Source organism: Physeter macrocephalus, chromosome 9 (assembly GCF_002837175.3).
Source record: "Physeter macrocephalus isolate SW-GA chromosome 9, ASM283717v5, whole genome shotgun sequence".
Lineage (NCBI taxonomy): Eukaryota > Metazoa > Chordata > Mammalia > Artiodactyla > Physeteridae > Physeter > Physeter macrocephalus.
The window spans coordinates 14,597,790-14,619,631 of record NC_041222.1 but is presented as its reverse complement, the minus strand read 5'-3'; the positions used below and the strand labels follow the sequence as shown (position 1 = coordinate 14,619,631).

Below are 21,842 nucleotides of genomic sequence, written 5' to 3'. Positions count from 1 at the left end.
ATGGGTGTTAATGTCCCCCACTATTATTATGTGACTCAATTTCTCCTTTTATGTCTGTTAACATTTGCCTTATATATTGAGGTGCTCCTGTGTTGGGTGCATATATATTTACAATTGTTATATCTTCTTCTTGGATTGATCCCTTGATCATTATGTAGTGTCCTTGTCTCTTGTAACACTCTTCATTTTAAAGTCTATTTTTTTGGATATGAGTATTGCTACTCCAGCTTTCTTTTGATTTCCCTTTGCTTAGAATATCTTTTTCCATCTCCTCACTTTCAGTCTGTATGTGTCTCTAGATCTGAAGTGGGTCTCTTGTAGACAACATATTGATATATACTGGTCTTGTTTTGTATCCATTCAGCCAGTCTGTGTATTTTGGTTGGAGCATTTAATCCATTTACATTTAAGGTAATTATCGATATGTATGTTCTTACTGCCATTTTGTTAATTGTTTTGCATTTGTTTTTGTACATCTTCTTTCTTCCTTTTCTCTTTTGTTCTTTTGTGATTTGATGACTATTTTTAGTGTTGTTTGGATTCCTTTTTCTTTTTCATGTGTATGTCTATTATAGACTTTTTGTTTGCAGTTACCATGAGGTTTTGAAATAGCAGTCTATATATAATACATGATTGTTTTAAGTTGCGAATGTCTTAATTTGAAATGCATTTCAAATATCCTGCACTTGTACTCTCCTCCTCTCATGATTACTGGTTTTGATATCATATTTGTGTGTGGATGATTTCCTACCTTTACTGTACGTTTGCCTTTACTGGTGAGCTTTCCCATTTTGTAATTTCGTTTCTAGTTGTGGCCTTTTCTTTTCCACTTAGAGAAGTTCCTTTAGCATTTGTTGTGAGAGCTGGTTTGGTGGTGCCGAATGCTTTTTGCTTTTGCTTGTCTGTAAAGCTTTTTATTTTCTGTCAAATCTGAATGAGAGCCTTGCTGGGTAGAATATTCTTGGTTGTAGGTTTTTCCCTTTTATTACTTTAAATATATCATGCCACTCCCTTCTGGCCTGCAGAGTTTCTGCTGAAAAATCAGCTGATATTCTTATGGGGATTCCCTTGTATGTTATTGCTTTTCCTTTGTTGCTTTTAGTATTTCCTTTGTCTTTAATTTTTGTCAATTTGATTAGTATGTATCTTGGCATGTTCCTCCTTGGGTTTATCCTGTATGGGACTCTCTGTGCTTCCTGGACTTGAGTGGAAGTGACCGTTTCCTTTCCTGTGTTAGGGCAGTTTTTAGCTGTTATCTCTTTAAATATTTTCTCAGGCCCTTTCTCTCCCTCTTCTCCTTCTGGGACCCCTATAACATGAATGTTTGTGCATCTGACATTGTCCCATAAGTCTCTTAAACTGTTCTTATTTCTTTTCATTCTTTTTTCTTTATTCTGTTCTGTGATATTGATTTCCAGCATTCTCTTCCAGCTCACTGATTTGTTCTGCCTCAGTTACTCTGCTGTTGATTCCTTCTAGTGTATTTTTTATTTCAGTTATTGTATTTTCAACTCTGGTGGTTCTTTACATTTTCTAACTCTTTGCTAAAAACTTCTTGCTACTTCTCGCTCTCTGCATCCATTCTTTTCCCAAGTTTTTGGATCATCTTTACAATCATTACTCTGAACTCTTTCTCAGGATGATTGGCTATCTCCACTTCACTTAGTTGTTCTTCTGGGGTTTTATCTTGTTCTTTCATCTAGAACGTATTCCTTTGCTCTCTCATTTTGTATAAATTTCTATTTGGATTCTTTTTATTATTATTATTATTATTTATAAATTTATTTATTTATTTATAGCTGCATTGGGTCTTTGTTGCTGCACTCAGGCTTTCTCCAGTTGCGTCGAGCAAGGGTTACTCTTCGTTGTGGTGCATGGGCCTCTCATTGTGGAGGCTTCTCCCGTTGGGGAGCACAGGCTCCAGGCACGCGGGCTTCAGCAGTTGTGGCACACGGGCTCAGTTGCTCTGCGGCATGTGGGATCTTCCTGGACCAGGGCTCGAACCCGTGTCCCCTGCATTGGCAGGCGGATTCCTAACCACCGCACCACCAGGGAAGCCCCTCTATTTGGATTCTTATGTATGTAGTAGCTTAGTTACATTTCTCAACCTTGGAGAAGTGGCCCTCCATAGGGGATGTCCTATGTGTCCCAGCAGTACAATCCCCTCTGGTCACCCAAGGGGCAGGGACCAGTTGGTCCCAGGGTAGGTTCTGATCTGTGTTGGCAGACTCAGTTCTGCAGGCTACTGGATAGTAGTTTCCTTGCTTCTGGTGCCTGCCCCCTGATGGGTAGATCTGGGTTTTGACCCTCTGGTGGGCAGGACTGTGTCAAGGGGCATGTCTAGAGGTGGCTGTGAGATTAGGAAGTCTTTAGGCAGCCTGTCTGCTGATGGCTGGGGCTGTGTTCCTGCCCAGTTGGTTGTTTGGCTTGAGGCGTCCCAGCACTGGAGTTTACAGGCTGTTAGGTGGGGCCAAGTCTCGGTGCCAGGGACCTGAAATGTGCCTCCAGCCAGAGTTCACATAGGTCCCTGCTATGTCTGCCACCAGCCTTTATGACCCCAGGGAAGCCACAGCTGCCCCCTGCCTCCCCAGGAGACCCTCCAAGACCAGCAAGTACGTCTGGCCCAGGCTCATATGGAAGTACTGCTTTTGACCCGGGACCCGGTGTGTGCGAGACTGTGTGCACCCTCTAAGAGTGGAATCTCTGTTTCCCCCAGTCCTGTGGAGCTCCTGCACTTAAGCCCCACTGGCCTTCAAAGTCAAATGCTCTAGGGGCTCCTTCTCCTGCTGCCAGACCCCTAGGCTGGGGAGCCTGGCATGGGACTCAGAGCTCTCACTTCTGTGGGAGAACTTCTGTGATATAATTATTCTCCAGTTCATGGGTTGCCCACCCAGGTGGTATGGGATTTGATTATATTGCAAGTGCGCCCCTCCTACTGTCTCATGGTTTCTTTATGTCTTCGGATGTAGAATATCTTTTTTGGGTAGATTCCAGTCTTTTTAATCAATGGTTGTTCAGCAGTTGTGATTTTGGTGTGCTCATGAGAGGAGGTGAGCTCAAGGTCCTCCTACTCCTCCATCTTGTCTCCTGAAAGCTCCCCCCCAACCCCCATTCTTTCTTGACTACACAAAGAATTTCTTTTCAGGAATCCTTTTTCCCACAAAATTGATCTCTATTTCTGTATCATTTCCATTTGCATGCTAGCAAACCCACTGTCTTATACAGAAAATGTCTATTAACTGTATCTCTCAGCTGTACTTTAGAGAAATTTTTGTGCAAGTTTTACAGACCCTGCTTCCCCGTCCTTACAATCTATTGAATTTTTTAACTTGTAAGTAATGCATGAGTACATTCTTGTTATGAAAAATCCAAACATTTATGGATAAAACTAAAACTCATCAATCTCTACCTACCCTCCTCTCCAGAAGTCACTGCTCTGATTAGTTAGAAATGTTTCCGTCAAGATCTTATGTTAATTTACACGCAGATTTACCTACTGAGGTTTCTAGCATGTCTTGTGTTTTACACAAATAAAATTGTACTGTTCTGTATTGTTCACATTCTGTAATTTTTTTCACTCAGTGACTTTGAAATTTTCCTATTTCAGTATCAACTCTTTATTCTTGTTGATGAAAAATTAATCAATTTAAGAAACAATTGGAAAATTTTATTCCTGCTAAATTTGAGAATTATAACCCGGGAAGAGCATCTCAGAAAGCTCTGAGAACTCTTCCACCCGTTAGAAGTCAAGACAGTTTACATATATTTTTTGAGACAGAGGGCTGTACATTAAATGGTGCATTAATGAGTTTACATAATCCAGATTTAAGTGCCATTGTGGTAGGTCATGTGACCCTTTACAAGATCAAGAAGGAATATTATCTTTTAAGAAGTTGTCTTATTGATGCTAGGTGAATGTTGCTGTTTACGGTTGAGCAGGTATTCCTGCTGATGGGGGAGGTTTAGTCAACGCATCATGTGGTTACACAATGCACAGTGAGGGGAGAGGGGAGGGCGAAGGGCAGAGAACTTTTATGTTTAGATTTTTCTTGTCTTGCCATAAATATGAATTTTATTTCACATTCTGTATTACCTAGAAAGGATTTATCATATTGGATTCAACTATTTCTCTATTGATGGAGATCCAATTTTGTGCTATGAACAATGCTGCAACAATCAACCTTGGACTTTTTCTTTCCAAATGATACTTCGTTTAGGATGGATATGAAAAGTGTGATTTCTGGGTCATTTCTGATCACTCACTCTTCAGTTCTCACCAACATGGCTTCCATCCCTATCCTTCCATAAGAATTTTGTCACAATCACTCTCCATTTTGTTTTCCTGCCATCTTTCTTAGTATCAAAACAGCATTTGATAGTTGACACACCTTCCTTTTTGAAATGTTTTTTTTTTGCTTTTGGGATAAAACCCTCTTGGTTTTCCTCCTTCCCCTCTGGCTTCCATTATGTCTCTTTTGTTGGTTCCCGCTCTACTTGGTCTCTAAATGTTGGGAGCTCATCAAGCTGTCTTGAGCCCTCTTTACTCTGGATTCTCTTCCTGGGTGATCTCACACATTTAAGAGCCATCTACATTACATCTTTCAAATTCCTATTCCAGTCCAGGCTAGTACCCAACAGTCTGCATAACATCTTAAATGTACACCAAAGCATGTCTTAATATGTCCCAAGAGAACCTGCCCCCCCATCCTTAGCTTACTCATTACATGGCACCCCAACCACCCATTTGCTCAAGTCAAAAACCTGGTACTTACTCTAGAATCCTACTCCTAGACGTCCCTCGGATTGTCTTTCCTAAATGTTGAGTCCATACTCACTTTGTTCCCTCTCTCCCACCATCAACCAATCACAGGCATCATCATCTCTGGCCTAGGTAAATGCCAAAGCTTAACTGATTTTCTAGTTCTTTGCCTCCTTCTCCAACCCATTTTCAATACAGCTGCCAAAATGAACTCTTAATATCCAAGCATGTTACCTCAGGCTTACCCTTCAATGTCTTCCCTTTGCACCTAGAACAAGCCTTGGATGACTGGGTGCTGCCACCATCTGCCTCTATTTCATGCGTCTCTGCTGGGTCTACAGTGTACCAAGTTCTCTGACTCAGGGTCTTGCTGCATGCTGTTCTCTCTGCCTGGCTCTTTGCTGGTCAGTCTTTTTTCACCATGAGGTCTCAGCTTAGTCTCCTGTCAGAACCATTCCATCCCAAGCAAGTCCCCCTATTAGTCTCAATTACTGTGCCCATTTGTGTTGGCCTCATAGTATATTCCACAGTCTTTCATTAGTTTGCCTCCCTTTCTAGAATGTAAGCTCTATGAGAAGGGTGTCCTATTCACAGCTATATCCCTAGCCTAGCACAGTGCCTGGCACATAATAAGCATTCAATTAATATTTTGAAAGTTCATCTAAGTTCAGTATCCTGATTTTCAGATGAGGAAAGAAACCCAGCTAAGGGCCCATCATTTTACCTAGTTATTACATTGTTACACTGAGCAGCAGTGTAATAGTTGAGTATGCACTCAGGCTCCAGACTCACTTGGTTTGAATCTCGTATCCTCCACTGACTAGTGTGATGCTGGAGATATTACTTAACCTCTGCCGGTTTCCTCACTGGGAAGTGGGGATTACAGTGCCTACTTCATAGGATTGTTGCAAAGATTAAATTAATATAAGGATGGTGAGGGGCATATGATTTAATTCTGATTTTTTACTGTACAAATTTAAAAACTATTTCTGCAAGCACTCCTCCAGCCCTTTGGGTCTAGAACACAAGAAACGATGTTCTTTGAATGAAATTAACAGTAACGTCCACACTCTTTACTGCTTAGGTTGGAACTTCTATCTGGCCTATAAAACTAGTTTCTTAGATACCTGAGAGAATCAAATTCCCACAGTAATGTTTGTGGGAACTCCCTTGTGAGCCACCTATGACGAATTCCTAACAGATAATAGAACTCCTTTACCATTAGCAAAATTGGCACCTCACTGTAACTTTTGGGACAGGAATCTGAAACCAGAGATAAATAATTCCTTCATGGGCAGACATCAATTTTGGTCATGAGGACCATTCAGACAGCATAGGAAATCTGCTTGCTAGAACAAGGAATAATACTTTCTCTGTGCATAAGGTCAAAAATAATAACAGAATTTTAACATATTACTCTATTATCTGTGCATTGCCTCCAACAAGATTTTCCTAGAAGTACATGAAAAATCTTCAATCATCAGTGGCCTACAAGGTTAAAAAAAAAAAAAAATGATCAAGAACATATGAAAATAACTAGGACATTAAATATCATCAAATGGCCAGTTTTCATTTATTTTGAAAACTATGCAAAGACACCAGACAGTTTTAAAAAGGGTACAGTTAATATTTTATTGTCACTTATCAGATGGCAGTTAGGTATATAGTCTTCATACTTGATCTTTCCTTTTTGTAAATAAAAAAAATTACAAGTTTTAAACAGCCAAAGGCTGGTCATGTCTTCAGAAAACATGATTAGATTAATTCATTAATGGTGGCTTCAAGTTTTTCCTTATTAGCTCCAGAAAATTCACCCACCTGTTGAGAGAATATTGAATTGCTATTAGATGTAGCATTGCATCCCTATTTTGTATATCAGATATGACCACAGAATGGGCCTGGGGAGGAGAGGAAGTATAAGCTTATTTAAAATTTACATCCATGGATAACACCCAGTTCTTTAAAGTTAAAAACTGAAACAAAACAAAACAAAACAAAAAAACCCCTCAAAAGTCAAGACTCAGTTTTTTTACACAAATACCTCTGAACAAACATAAATGCACTGTGATATAAATATGAAGCACCAATCACAGGGATTAATCACCAAATCCCTGTGATTTTAGTTTTAGCAAAGATCAATTATCAATGAGATGTCACATTATGTACTTAATGAAGAATGACATACTTAAATATTCTTAAAAGGAAAAAACAGGGATGTGCTTCCCAATGTGAAGGGTAAGTCACTTCAGTTTCTTCTTTTATATATCATGCTTTCCTATTACCCAGCTGGTTTTCTTCAAGGTCAGATGTACCTACCTTCTGTCCCTTTTTAAAAAACTGGAAGGTTGGCATGCATTTGACTTCACACTCTGAAGCAACATCCTGGGGGGGGGAGGTGCAGAAAGAAGATAAAAATAAAACTATGAGGAGTGTTGAGCTCTGGCACCCGTGATCTAAAACCAGATTCTTTTTCCTGTTATGTACCCAGAACTCAGCATTAGGACTTTGTGCCAATTTTTATATGCTTAAACAAGGACTACAATGGCAGCACAAAAGCCAAATTGGTTATATTCTCAGTTAAAATTCTAATTAATATGTACTCTCACCTTTGAGAGATACTAGAATCAGATACTATACAGTGACTCAAATTGTTTAATCCAATTATTCCCAGTTGTACGGGAGTGAGGTACACAGACGATGATCATAAAGGCGAAAGTTTAGAGTTAGGGAGAGGAACAACTTATTTACAAAGGACTTGTTCAAGAATAAAGTCATGGTGATCTACAGGGACAGCTCCACACTGGTTTTTCTGTTTTCGTTTTATAACCCCTGCCTCTCAACACTTTGTTCACACCAGGTTTGGGGGATGGGGGGGGAATGCCATGAAAATGGTTTGGTTTGGACAAGAGTTTCAAGTGAACAGGTACATTAGAGATCAAATACATCAGCTTGGCACCGCAAAGAGGATCAGGAGAGAAGTGAAGAAAGAACCACACAGTCCTAACTAACTAAGCGGCAAAAGCTGTGGAGGGCACCAACAATGGAGGCAGAACTCTGAGAAGCAGACCACGGAAACCAAAGAACTTTCACAGGAAAGGAAGGAAGGTCAGCTAAAAACACTGTGGTGACTTCCAGTTGGGGATTCGGGAGTAAGAGGCATGGGAATTAAAAAGGGAGTGGTCCTAGGACTTCCCTGGCAGTCCAGCAGTTAAGACTTCGAGCTTCCACTGCAGGGGGTGTGGGTTCAATCCCTGGTTGCGGAACTAAGATCCCATATGCCAGGCTGCATGGCCCCCCCACAAAAAAAGGAGCGGTTCCTAGATTGAGCCACCAGTCAATGGTAGCACACCAGCCTAACTTCACCTGTTCCTCTGACGGGAAGAAAAGTGTGGTTTTACGTCTTTATGAAATTGCACGTGTCCTGTTGCCAGTTTGGGCAGGAAGGGTGGTGGACACTGCTGTTTCCAGATAACCTTTACTTTTTCTTTAAATGCTGGGTAACAAGAAGCACAAGGGCAGTAATGGCTGCAATAAAATGGCTAGTATGTACTGAATGTCTACTATATTCCAGGCACTAAGTACTCACTGAAAGCAACAGTCATAAGGAAATTACCAAGAACCTGTGATAAGACCATCAAAATGAAGATCATAACATTTTAATTGTACCAATTTACAATTCCAGAAATTCCCTTGTAGTGTGAGAATCCAGGATGGAAAATGGGGTGGAGACTTGACAGGAAGACGATGAGCTGCACATGTCAAGGTTCTGGACCTTGAGGATGAGTAATCGGGAAACCAGAAGATGACAAGTTAGAAGGGTAGAAGGACTGGTTTAGCTAAAAGGTTGGAAACTGGTTGTCTAGGGGGCTGAAGCTGGTCTAGATATGTTACTTGGTTCATGTAAATGCTTAAAAAAAATATCTCTGAGTTGCTTGAATATTTGGGAACACTGGGCCGCCCCCTCCCAGCACTTGGAGAGCAGCAGTTTAGTGCAGTCCCTTCCCTCTCTCTTCCTGACACTTGTAAGCCGCCAGTTGGATACCATCTTTCATGCAAGCAGCTGGCAGAAGCCTCAAGAGGTGGGTGTTAGTTTTGTTTTTATAATACCCACAGTGGAAGGGCAGTGGTCTGGAAAGTGTGAGCCACCCTTTCGGCCACTTCTAATCATAGAAACATACAGGGGGTGCAACTGACCAGCATCATATATGGAAGCATCCAACACAGGACCTGGAGATAAGTAAGGAAGAAGTAGAGGACCTTGAGCTCACCTGCTCTCTCGAGCACACCAAAATCACAACTAACTGTTAAACAACCATCGACAAAGACTGGAACCTACCATAAAAGATATTCCACATCCAAAGACCACAGGACCTGGACACTGATCACAACCTTCAGATGAAAAAGCGAATCCCAAAGCTTTATCAGCAGAAAATACAGGGTCCCAGTCAATGGAAATGATAGTCTAATTGCTGTTCCCAGATTCTGGATGCCTAATACCTCTCTCCTAGCCAGAGCTTAGCATTCCTGCATTGGTACAACTGCCTAACAACTTACAATAAAATAAGACAAAAAACTAGAAACAAGATAAATGCTCAGAAGTGGTGTCAATGCTTTGAGAAAGACTTGAAGTGGGTTTTTGTTTTTTGTTTTTTTTCCCCCGTACGCGGGCCTCTCACTGTTGTGGCCTCTCCCGTTGCGGAGCACAGGCTCCGGACGCGCAGGCTCAGCGGCCACGGCTCACGGGCCCAGCCGCTCCGCGGCATGTGGGATCTTCCCGGACGGGGGCACGAACCCGTGTCCCCTGCATCGGCAGGCGGACTCTCAATCACTGCGCCACCAGGGAAGCCCTGAAGTGTTTTTTAAATCATGTTCATACGTTTTATGTCTTAAAATTGCAGTCAAGGGTTCAGGCCCATTTCTGCAATGGCCACAGAGAAAAACAGTTAATCAAATTCTTAAGAATATAAGAAATGGGGCAGTTAATGTGCTTGACAGTGTATCACTTATACATGTTCAGTATTTTCTAGAATTTTTTTGTTTGGATTTCTTCTAGATTGTATCTGGGGGTAAAGAATGAGGTAGAGATGCAACATCTTAACCCCAAATGGTTAATTGTTAATACATGGTTTAATAGATTTGATTCTACTTTATTGGACTTTTTAGTCTTGTCCATGGATCTACATACCTACTCTGGTTACAAGACCACACTGGTTTAATTATTGCTGCTAGTGTACTTTATGGGGCCTGTCCTTCCCCATCCTCTATGACTTCCCTCCTAATTAGTTTTTAAAAATACTTTCCAGGATTATCCTGACTACATTATTTCAGAATGTCATGATCAATTTCCCAAAAATTTTGGATGAATCTAAGAGTACTAACTAGCATTTTAATAATACTGAGTCAACATCCTGGAAGACAGTATACCCATCTAGTAAAATCTTTTATGGACCTCAGTAAAGGTTAGTAGTTCTATAACTAATATTTGATCTCTACTGCCTCTGTTACTGTTTTATTTTTTTTCTTTTGTTTTCTATTACTTGTTCTATGGACCAATTTGCCCACTCCTGTAGTGATTTGAAAGGCATGCACACTTAAAAATTAAGTAGTTACCTTTGAGGTTTTAAAAACATTCTTGATCTCAAGTTTATCATCACTTCCCTCATTTAAAAACAGAAAGCTAGCCACTCTCTAATGACACTCAGGTCCTGCCATTTTTTAAAAAAATAAACAATCTGGAACTTGTGTAGTCATATCTGCCATAATCAGGATACAGAACTCTTCCCTCACTCGCATAAAACCTCCTCAGTAGCTTCTCTGTGGTCAGACACTCCCCCTTAGCCCCCACCCCCCACCAGTCTGTTCTCCATCCCTATAGTTTTGGCCCATCTCAGATTTTTATCAGTTTTTATTAGTAAGTGTAACGAGGCTACATTTTACCTTATTAACTTTTGTTTTGTTTTCATTGGTTTCTAGCTCAGCACTCTGTATAGCCAAAATAACTTTAAATCTGCTGTTGTCACCTGTTATTAACTCATTCCTGGCTGTTCTCATCATAATGGAAACACATGGCATTCTAAAAGGCTGCAAAACTATCAGGCCTAAGTTACTTTCTTTTGAGCTTATAAATAAGTATCATACTCTGTAGAGTTGGGAGTAGAGTCCGCTGTTAAGGAAATAAGATCAGTCTATCATTTTCAAAAGTAGTATTCACACTTTGCTATGCATACAGAGTTGTTTTGTGTGTGTACCACATTATATGTCCATGCCTCCTAACTGTCCATTTGAATCTATTATACCTAAAAGATAATCTCTTCCAGCCCAAGTGTTTAGAGATTTTTTCTATTAAAACTAGGTGCTGTTTGCCCCAAAGATACTATAAACATTAAGTACCCTGAGTCTGCATGGACAGGAATTATCTGCATAAAAAATATAAAAACAAATTCAGTCCTAAAACGTTCCATCTATTTAATGATATGATCTAATACTCAAAATAATGAATTGATGTCATTTTTATCCCTCATCTGATTCTTTTCGAGCTAAAATCAGGGGATGGTTTTACCTACAGCATTCCAAAGCAACAAAAAGAAGACCCACTCATGTAATTCATAAATTCCATGGGGGAAAAACAACTCATGGATTGATAATGAAGTCCTTTTTGTTTGAATTACCTGCCTTGCTAACTCTGATGAATGGCCAGGTAAGTAGGAACTGACAGACTATTGCTATGTGTATGGGGTGACCAAAGGGTTCTGGAATTCAGTTTTTAATGCCACAAAAGGTTGATAAGGCTATTTAGATGGTGTAATAGTTGTCATTAAGAGTATTAAAAAAAAAAATCATATGTTGCTCAAAGTGAAAGGTCCCCAACTTATGAGAAGGTCACTTCAAGGTCTAGAGGTCTGCATACTTTCAGGGTGATGATAAGGATGACAACCATGTCTAAAGGAGGGGCTGTCTTATTGAAGTCTGGGCCTGCTCTGTGCACCTGCTTCCCAAAGGTTTTGGATTGAGGCAGAAAGCATTGGCGTGCACCTGCTTCCCAAAGGTTTTGGAATGAGGCAGAAAGCATTGGTCCTGGACCCAGCACAGTACAGGGGCCAAATCTACAGCCTCTGCCTCAATCGACCTTTTTCCATTCTGTGTTGCAGTCCCATTATCTGTTCAGGGGGGATGCTGATAAAAATAGTTCTCATGGTCACTGCCTGGATGAAATGATACAATGTAGGCAGAGGGCTTAGTGCAGCATCTAGCATATGTTAGTACTTCCAAATAAAAATGTATTCACTTGCTGTCTGATAGGGTCAGTACCAGTTTCTTTAGTCCCTTCCAGGTGCCATTTTCACCTGGCTAAGGTGATGAGATTTAAAAAAAATAGGTTAAAATAGGGAACAAGAGTTTCCTCACAAACACATGCTGTCCACTCTTACTTAAAACAAAAACCCAGGACACAGCAGAATAACTTTACTTGACAACCATACCAATTCATTCATTCTTCACCTACCACAGGTCAGACAGGTGTGCTGATGAAGAGGAAACAAAGGCCAAATAAGACAGGGTCCCTGATCCCAAGAAACTGACAGACTAATGAAGGACAGACACAAAGATCATTATAGTAATAGCTAATGCTTATCATGTGCCAGGCACTGCTCTAAGCACTTCCCAGGTCTTATCTCACATGATCCTGACAACTGCCTTATGATGCTGGAGTAACACTGCCATTTAACAGAGGCTCAACCTGAGGCACAGAACACGATCCTCCCATTGGACAGCCATCAATCCACGAAAAAGAGGGGCAGAGGACACCAGGGGGACACAGAGGAAGGGAACTAACCTAGTCTGGGCATAAAAGGGAGTAACTAGAGGAGAATTCCTGGAGAGGATGTGAAGCTTAAGTCAAGGAGCTTGTCCGGCAAGAAAGAAAGATGAGAAATGTGCTGGGAATAAGCAATGTGGTACTGGGAAGTGCCCACAGGCTTAGAAAACACTGCCATACGTTCCCCGCCCCCTCCCCCCCCCCGGCCTTTTTATAGGCCCTTTTGGACCTTTAGCAGGATTTCCATGTTTGCTCAAGGAATAATCAACCTTACAAGGTTGGTGGGGGCAGGTATTAAGATCTGGTCATAGACAGAAGAACCAAGGCTCAAGGGATGCAAGAATGGGCCTAAAGCAGAAGTCACTGGGCCAGGACTGGAAGCCAGGTCTAGCACCTTTGTTGCCACTTCATACCCGAACCCACTCCTGCCCTGCTGGGGCTAAGCAAACCTGCCCACACACATTTATATCCTTGCTCTGCTACTTACTAACTGTAACTCCATGGTCAACCTGGGCATGATGACAGGACAAAGGATTAAATGAATCCATACTTGTTACGCACAAAGAACAGTGCGCCTGGCCCAAAGTGCTAAACGAGCATTTGTTAAATTAAACCAATCTTGAAATGTTCCCCCAAATTCTTCTCTCAGCTCTCTATCAGGCATCTTGGTGTTTGGTCTATTTCAATTTCTGTTTGTTGAGCATCTCAGAATGTTAGGTAGATTACTTGGGCTTTTAGAAAGACAGGTGACTAGTAAAGATGGGTAACAGATGTCTTAACCATTTTGTTTTAGGATGTGATGTACTTAGCTCCTGACATCTAGGATTAAGCTCATAACTGGCACAATTACCCGTTCTTCTGAAATAAACTTTTTAACTAGGGTTGTAATTCTAGTGTTTTACTTATTTATGAGAACAGGCAATGTGTAATTAATTCAGAGAAAAAGGCCAATGCAAAAAGCTCAACGTTATTCCAAATTTCCAGCCACGTACCTGACAGTCATCCACATCTACTTCAAGGAACACTACGTTGGAATACTTTTCAGAGAGAGACTAGAAAATTAGAAAAAAAAAAAAAATCCACAAAGATTTAGCACTGGGTAATGGCAGCCAACACACTCAAGCTTCTTAAATGGAAACTTAAAAGTAAAGTAGGGACTAAAGATCCAAATATTTAGGGACGGGTAAGCATAAAAGACTTTCCCTGAATCATTCTCCTTGGTATAAAATAATTTGAAACATCAACTCTGATTCCTGAACTTCAAATAGGGCCCATGTTTCATTGTGAAGAAAAACAAAACCACTTAAGACAACCAAATTAACTTCTGAAAGTTGTCTTCAATAGGCTGTATGTGTCAAACCTAAACTGTTATGCTATGATTTTTAGACCAAAGATCTGACAAAAACACAACCTCTAACTGTCCTTCTTTCCTAGATTTGTGACCACCAACCCCAAACACACAAATAGTTTACAAAAGCAGAAGTTGGCTAATAAATACTTACATGAAAGAAAGGCTTGATCATTTTGCAGGGCCCACACCACGTGGCTGAGAAGTCGACTACTACGAGTTTCTCTCCTGCACTGTTCAAAGCTTCCTGAAAAGCATACTAAGGGAAAGAGAAAAGCAGCTGTTAAGTAAGTTACATTTATTTCCAAAAGCCCTGATAAAATGCGACACAAAGCACAATTTGGAGGTCCTGCTTTCAGGTCCTATCTATCTTTTTAATAAAAAAAGGAAAGCAAAGCAAATAAACTGTTTGAAGAAATCCTACTGTGGTGTAATGTTATTTGATAAGATGAAACAAGTATAATGTATACAGTGTATCAATATTCATGTCTTCATAAATATAAAATATTAATTGGTTAATCCACATCCAAACTAAGTAAATGAAAGGACAATAAAGACATTTGTATTAAAAATGTTTCCGCATCTGGACTTCCCTGGTGGTGCAGTGGTTAAGAATCCGCCTGCCAATGCAGGGGACACGGGTTCGAGCCCTGGCCTGGGAAGATCCCACATGCCGCAGAGCAACTAAGCCTGTGTGCCACAACTACTGAAGCCCGTGCACCTAGAGCCCATGCTCTGCAACGAGAAGCCACTGCAATGAGAAGCCCGCACACCGCAATGAAGAGTGGCCCCTGCTCGCCGCAACTAGAGAAAGCCCGCGAGCAGCAACGAAGACAATGCAGCCAAAAATAAATAAATACATAAAACACTCCCCTTAGCCCCCACCCCCCCCCAGTCTGTTCTCCATCCCTATAGTTTTGGCACATCTCAGATTTTTATCAGTTTTTATTAGTAAGTGTAACGAGGCTACATTTTACCTTATTAACTTTTGTTTTGTTTTCATTGGTTTCTAGCTCAGCACTCTGTATAGCCAAAATAACTTTAAATCTGCTGTTGTCACCTGTTATTAACTCATTCCTGGCTGTTCTCATCATAATGGAAACACATGGCATTCTAAAAGGCTGCAAAACTATCAGGCCTAAGTTACTTTCTTTTGAGCTTATAAATAAGTATCATACTCTGTAGAGTTGGGAGTAGAGTCCGCTGTTAAGGAAATAAGATCAGTCTATCATTTTCAAAAGTAGTATTCACACTTTGCTATGCATACAGAGTTGTTTTGTGTGTGTACCACATTATATGTCCATGCCTCCTAACTGTCCATTTGAATCTATTATACCTAAAAGATAATCTCTTCCAGCCCAAGTGTTTAGAGATTTTTTCTATTAAAACTAGGTGCTGTTTGCCCCAAAGATACTATAAACATTAAGTACCCTGAGTCTGCATGGACAGGAATTATCTGCATAAAAAATATAAAAACAAATTCAGTCCTAAAATATTCCATCTATTTAATGATATGATCTAATACTCAAAATAATGAATTGATGTCATTTTTATCCCTCATCTGATTCTTTTCGAGCTAAAATCAGGGGATGGTTTTACCTACAGCATTCCAAAGCAACAAAAAGAAGACCCACTCATGTAATTCATAAATTCCATGGGGGAAAAACAACTCATGGATTGATAATGAAGTCCTTTTTGTTTGAATTACCTGCCTTGCTAACTCTGATGAATGGCCAGGTAAGTAGGAACTGACAGACTATTGCTATGTGTATGGGGTGACCAAAGGGTTCTGGAATTCAGTTTTTAATGCCACAAAAGGTTGATAAGGCTATTTAGATGGTGTAATAGTTGTCATTAAGAGTATTAAAAAAAAAAATCATATGTTGCTCAAAGTGAAAGGTCCCCAACTTATGAGAAGGTCACTTCAAGGTCTAGAGGTCTGCATACTTTCAGGGTGATGATAAGGATGACAACCATGTCTAAAGGAGGGGCTGTCTTATTGAAGTCTGGGCCTGCTCTGTGCACCTGCTTCCCAAAGGTTTTGGAATGAGGCAGAAAGCATTGGTCCTGGACCCAGCACAGTACAGGGGCCAAATCTACAGCCTCTGCCTCAATCGACCTTTTTCCATTCTGTGTTGCAGTCCCATTATCTGTTCAGGGGGGATGCTGATAAAAATAGTTCTCATGGTCACTGCCTGGATGAAATGATACAATGTAGGCAGAGGGCTTAGTGCAGCATCTAGCATATGTTAGTACTTCCAAATAAAAATGTATTCACTTGCTGTCTGATAGGGTCAGTACCAGTTTCTTTAGTCCCTTCCAGGTGCCATTTTCACCTGGCTAAGGTGATGAGATTTAAAAAAAATAGGTTAAAATAGGGAACAAGAGTTTCCTCACAAACACATGCTGTCCACTCTTACTTAAAACAAAAACCCAGGACACAGCAGAATAACTTTACTTGACAACCATACCAATTCATTCATTCTTCACCTACCACAGGTCAGACAGGTGTGCTGATGAAGAGGAAACAAAGGCCAAATAAGACAGGGTCCCTGATCCCAAGAAACTGACAGACTAATGAAGGACAGACACAAAGATCATTATAGTAATAGCTAATGCTTATCATGTGCCAGGCACTGCTCTAAGCACTTCCCAGGTCTTATCTCACATGATCCTGACAACTGCCTTATGATGCTGGAGTAACACTGCCATTTAACAGAGGCTCAACCTGAGGCACAGAACACGATCCTCCCATTGGACAGCCATCAATCCACGAAAAAGAGGGGCAGAGGACACCAGGGGGACACAGAGGAAGGGAACTAACCTAGTCTGGGCATAAAAGGGAGTAACTAGAGGAGAATTCCTGGAGAGGATGTGAAGCTTAAGTCAAGGAGCTTGTCCGGCAAGAAAGAAAGATGAGAAATGTGCTGGGAATAAGCAATGTGGTACTGGGAAGTGCCCACAGGCTTAGAAAACACTGCCATACGTTCCCCGCCCCCTCCCCCCCCCCGGCCTTTTTATAGGCCCTTTTGGACCTTTAGCAGGATTTCCATGTTTGCTCAAGGAATAATCAACCTTACAAGGTTGGTGGGGGCAGGTATTAAGATCTGGTCATAGACAGAAGAACCAAGGCTCAAGGGATGCAAGAATGGGCCTAAAGCAGAAGTCACTGGGCCAGGACTGGAAGCCAGGTCTAGCACCTTTGTTGCCACTTCATACCCGAACCCACTCCTGCCCTGCTGGGGCTAAGCAAACCTGCCCACACACATTTATATCCTTGCTCTGCTACTTACTAACTGTAACTCCATGGTCAACCTGGGCATGATGACAGGACAAAGGATTAAATGAATCCATACTTGTTACGCACAAAGAACAGTGCGCCTGGCCCAAAGTGCTAAACGAGCATTTGTTAAATTAAACCAATCTTGAAATGTTCCCCCAAATTCTTCTCTCAGCTCTCTATCAGGCATCTTGGTGTTTGGTCTATTTCAATTTCTGTTTGTTGAGCATCTCAGAATGTTAGGTAGATTACTTGGGCTTTTAGAAAGACAGGTGACTAGTAAAGATGGGTAACAGATGTCTTAACCATTTTGTTTTAGGATGTGATGTACTTAGCTCCTGACATCTAGGATTAAGCTCATAACTGGCACAATTACCCGTTCTTCTGAAATAAACTTTTTAACTAGGGTTGTAATTCTAGTGTTTTACTTATTTATGAGAACAGGCAATGTGTAATTAATTCAGAGAAAAAGGCCAATGCAAAAAGCTCAACGTTATTCCAAATTTCCAGCCACGTACCTGACAGTCATCCACATCTACTTCAAGGAACACTACGTTGGAATACTTTTCAGAGAGAGACTAGAAAATTAGAAAAAAAAAAAAAAAAAATCCACAAAGATTTAGCACTGGGTAATGGCAGCCAACACACTCAAGCTTCTTAAATGGAAACTTAAAAGTAAAGTAGGGACTAAAGATCCAAATATTTAGGGACGGGTAAGCATAAAAGACTTTCCCTGAATCATTCTCCTTGGTATAAAATAATTTGAAACATCAACTCTGATTCCTGAACTTCAAATAGGGCCCATGTTTCATTGTGAAGAAAAACAAAACCACTTAAGACAACCAAATTAACTTCTGAAAGTTGTCTTCAATAGGCTGTATGTGTCAAACCTAAACTGTTATGCTATGATTTTTAGACCAAAGATCTGACAAAAACACAACCTCTAACTGTCCTTCTTTCCTAGATTTGTGACCACCAACCCCAAACACACAAATAGTTTACAAAAGCAGAAGTTGGCTAATAAATACTTACATGAAAGAAAGGCTTGATCATTTTGCAGGGCCCACACCACGTGGCTGAGAAGTCGACTACTACGAGTTTCTCTCCTGCACTGTTCAAAGCTTCCTGAAAAGCATACTAAGGGAAAGAGAAAAGCAGCTGTTAAGTTACATTTATTTCCAAAAGCCCTGATAAAATGCGACACAAAGCACAATTTGGAGGTCCTGCTTTCAGGTCCTATCTATCTATCTTTTTAATAAAAAAAGGAAAGCAAAGCAAATAAACTGTTTGAAGAAATCCTACTGTGGTGTAATGTTATTTGATAAGATGAAACAAGTATAATGTATACAGTGTATCAATATTCATGTCTTCATAAATATAAAATATTAATTGGTTAATCCACATCCAAACTAAGTAAATGAAAGGACAATAAAGACATTTGTATTAAAAATGTTTCCGCATCTGGACTTCCCTGGTGGTGCAGTGGTTAAGAATCCGCCTGCCAATGCGGGGGACACAGGTTCGAGCCCTGGCCTGGGAAGATCCCACATGCCGCAGAGCAACTAAGCCTGTGTGCCACAACTACTGAAGCCCGTGCACCTAGAGCCCATGCTCTGCAACGAAAAGCCACTGCAATGAGAAGCCCGCACACCGCAATGAAGAGTGGCCCCTGCTCGCCGCAACTAGAGAAAGCCCGCGAGCAGCAACGAAGACAATGCAGCCAAAAATAAATAAATACATAAAATAAATTTATAACAAAAAAAAGAAGTTTCCACATCAAATCTATGTATAATATATGGCAGACATTCACTAAATGCTCATTGATTGAGCCAAGGAATCACACTTCAATTGAATAAGTAAGTAAGTCGCAAAGGCACAGAATCTTGCAACTAAAATACCACGTTACTTTTTAAAAACTAAAACTTTTTGATTAAGCTAATATTGTCTATGGTAGAACATCCAAAAGGTCAAAAAAATAAATATCAAGGAAAAGAACCTTCTCCACATCCTTACACTCACTGTTGACATTAAGCATATGTCCTAATACTCTTTTTAATGGAGTTTCCAGAATTGAGATCATACATACTGTTGTTGATTTCTGCCTTCATTGTTGACCAAATGAAAAAGTTTTAGTCCCTTATGAAGGGAATTTTCTTTGTTACTTTTCGTAAACAATGCTCGTTGAATAAAATTCCACCAGTAGAGATGATCAAGAAATCCCTTACCAGCAACCTCCCTGAATAATTTACCAATGGTTTTGATACTGTAATCCTAGCAACCTAACCTTCTAGTTAACAAGGGACGACTCTTTTTTAACCACAGTCAGTCAGCTGATGCTGACCAAAACCAAGGCCATGAAGAGAAATCAAAACACAAACATCTATATCTGAAGTCTCGGTTTTCTTCAAGGGGAAAAATGCCAGTCACATTGGTTTAATTAAAACCAACACCACCACCCCGCTCCTTTGAAAGCTAAGAATCAGATCAGATTTTGTCCAAGTAAAGAAGAAAGTAAATAAAGCACCATTAACAAACAAACAAAAAACTAAAGTGAATTCCTCTGAAGTTACTTCTCTAGATTTCTAATTTCTGCCTCATGTTTATTGGGGAAAACAATTCACAAATAGTGTTTCCTGGAATGGTAGGTCATGACTTCTGTACCCTTTTCAGTTATGCAGGTACAAACCTGCATACAAATAAACACACCACACCTTTGGGTGTGGGGAGGTGTGTGTGTGTAGTGGAGGGCGCACACAGAGTAAGAAGTACAGAAATTATTTTCCCAAACCATCACCGATTTTTTCCAGATGAATTTCCTTCAAAGCCTTCCCTAATGTGATTTTTTTAGGTCAAACCAGCCATTCTTTACTGCAAGATCCAGGTAAGACAGGAAAATAAAGATTGACAACGTCTGGTCAGATGAATACATGGTTTTGTGAACATGGCTGGCTCTCAGTAAATACTGGTGAGGTTACTCTCAACCTAGAATATCCTTCAGCAATAACTTTTGGCTTCACTGAACAACAGTTGCAGAGCCAGGTATATGTAAGACTTCATTACAAGTTCTATTCTCTGGATACTAAAGTTTGCCTAAAACAGACATCAGTGTGAAAATGATTCAATATTATCTGACTAAGAAGCAAACCATAATTTCTAGCTCCCAGAAAAAACCAGTGAGGATTGATAAAGGTCCACATCACTAACACAAACATTCTGAAAACAAAACAATGTATTTGGGGCAGATAAATAAGAGCAGCATCTAGCACCTCTTTTCCTAAACACACCCATTCCGAAGGTAATCAACAGGCATAAGAGTGGTTTGTAAAGCATTTAGCAAAGTGCCTGTGTCTTAAAGTTGGGAGTTCAAGAAATGGCAGCAGGGACTTCCCTGGTGGCGCAGTGGTTAAGAATCCGCCTGCCAGTGTAGGGTACATGGGTTCAAGCCCTGGTCCAGGAAGATCCCACATGCCAAGGAGCAAATAAGCCCGCGTGCCACAACTACTGAGCTTGCGCTCTAGAGCCCACGAGCCACAACTACTGAGCCCGGGTGCCACAACTACGGAAGCCCGTGCGCCTAGAGCCCGTGCTCCGCAAGAAGCCACTGCAATGAGAAGCCTGCACCGCACACAGCAACAAAGACCCAACTCCGCAACTAGAGAAAGCCCGCACGCAGCAAGCCTAGAGCCCGTGCTCCGCAAGAAGCCACTGCAATGAGAAGCCTGCACACCGCGACGAAGAATAGCCACTGCTCGCCACAACGAGAGAAAGCCTGCGCACAGCAAAGACCCAACAGACAAAAATAATAAATTAAAAATATGTATATATAAACTGAATAACAATCCTGCAGCCTGTGGAACAAAAACCACATTTACAGAAAGACAGACAAGATGAAAAGGCAGAGGGCTATGTACCAGATGAAGGAACAAGATAAAATCCCAGAAAAACAACTAAATGAAGTGGAGATAGGCAACCTTCCAGAAAAAGAATTCAGAATAATGATAGTGAAGATGATCCAGGACCTCGGAAAAACAATGGAGGCAAAGATCGAGAAGATGCAAGAAATGTTTAACAAAGACCTAGACAAATTAAAGAACAAACAAACAGAGATGAACAATACAATCACTGAAATGAAAACTACACTAGAAGGAATCAAGAGCAGAATAACTAACTGAGGCAGAAGAACGGTTAAGTGACCTGGAAGACAGAATGGTGGAATGCACTGCTGCGGAACAGAATAAAGAAAAAAGAATGAAAAGAAATGAAGACAGCCTAAGAAACCTCTGGGACAACATTAAACGCAACAACATTCGCATTATAGGGGTCCCGGAAGGAGAGAGAGAGAAAGGACCCAAGAAAATATTTCAAGAGATTCTAGTTGAACACTTCCCTAACATGGGAAAGGAAATAATAGCCACCCAAGTCGAGGAAGCGCAGCGAGTCCCATACAAGATAAGCCCAAGGAGAAACATGCTGAGACACATAGTAATCAAATTGGCAAAAATTAAAGACAAAGAATACTTATTGAAACCAGCAAGGGAAAAACGATAAAGAACATATAAGGGAACTCCCATAAGGTTAACAGCTGATTTCTCAGCAGAAACTCTACAAGCCAGAAGGGAGTGGCATGATATACTTAAAGTGA

General features: G+C 40.7%; 1 protein-coding gene across 1 annotated transcript in view; it reads right to left on the bottom strand.

Moving 5' to 3' along the window:
• Positions 1-6,313: 6,313 nt before the first annotated feature.
• Positions 6,314-21,842, bottom strand: part of TXN (thioredoxin) — a 23,043-nt gene continuing 7,514 nt past the window's right edge. The window contains exons 2-4 of the mRNA XM_024126210.3: positions 18,233-18,337; positions 7,076-7,141; positions 6,314-6,577 (exon numbers count right to left, since the gene is read on the bottom strand). Coding sequence (XP_023981978.1) covers positions 6,515-6,577; positions 7,076-7,141; positions 18,233-18,337 — 234 coding nt within the window. The 3' untranslated portion in view covers positions 6,314-6,514. The remainder of the gene's footprint in view (positions 6,578-7,075; positions 7,142-18,232; positions 18,338-21,842) is intronic.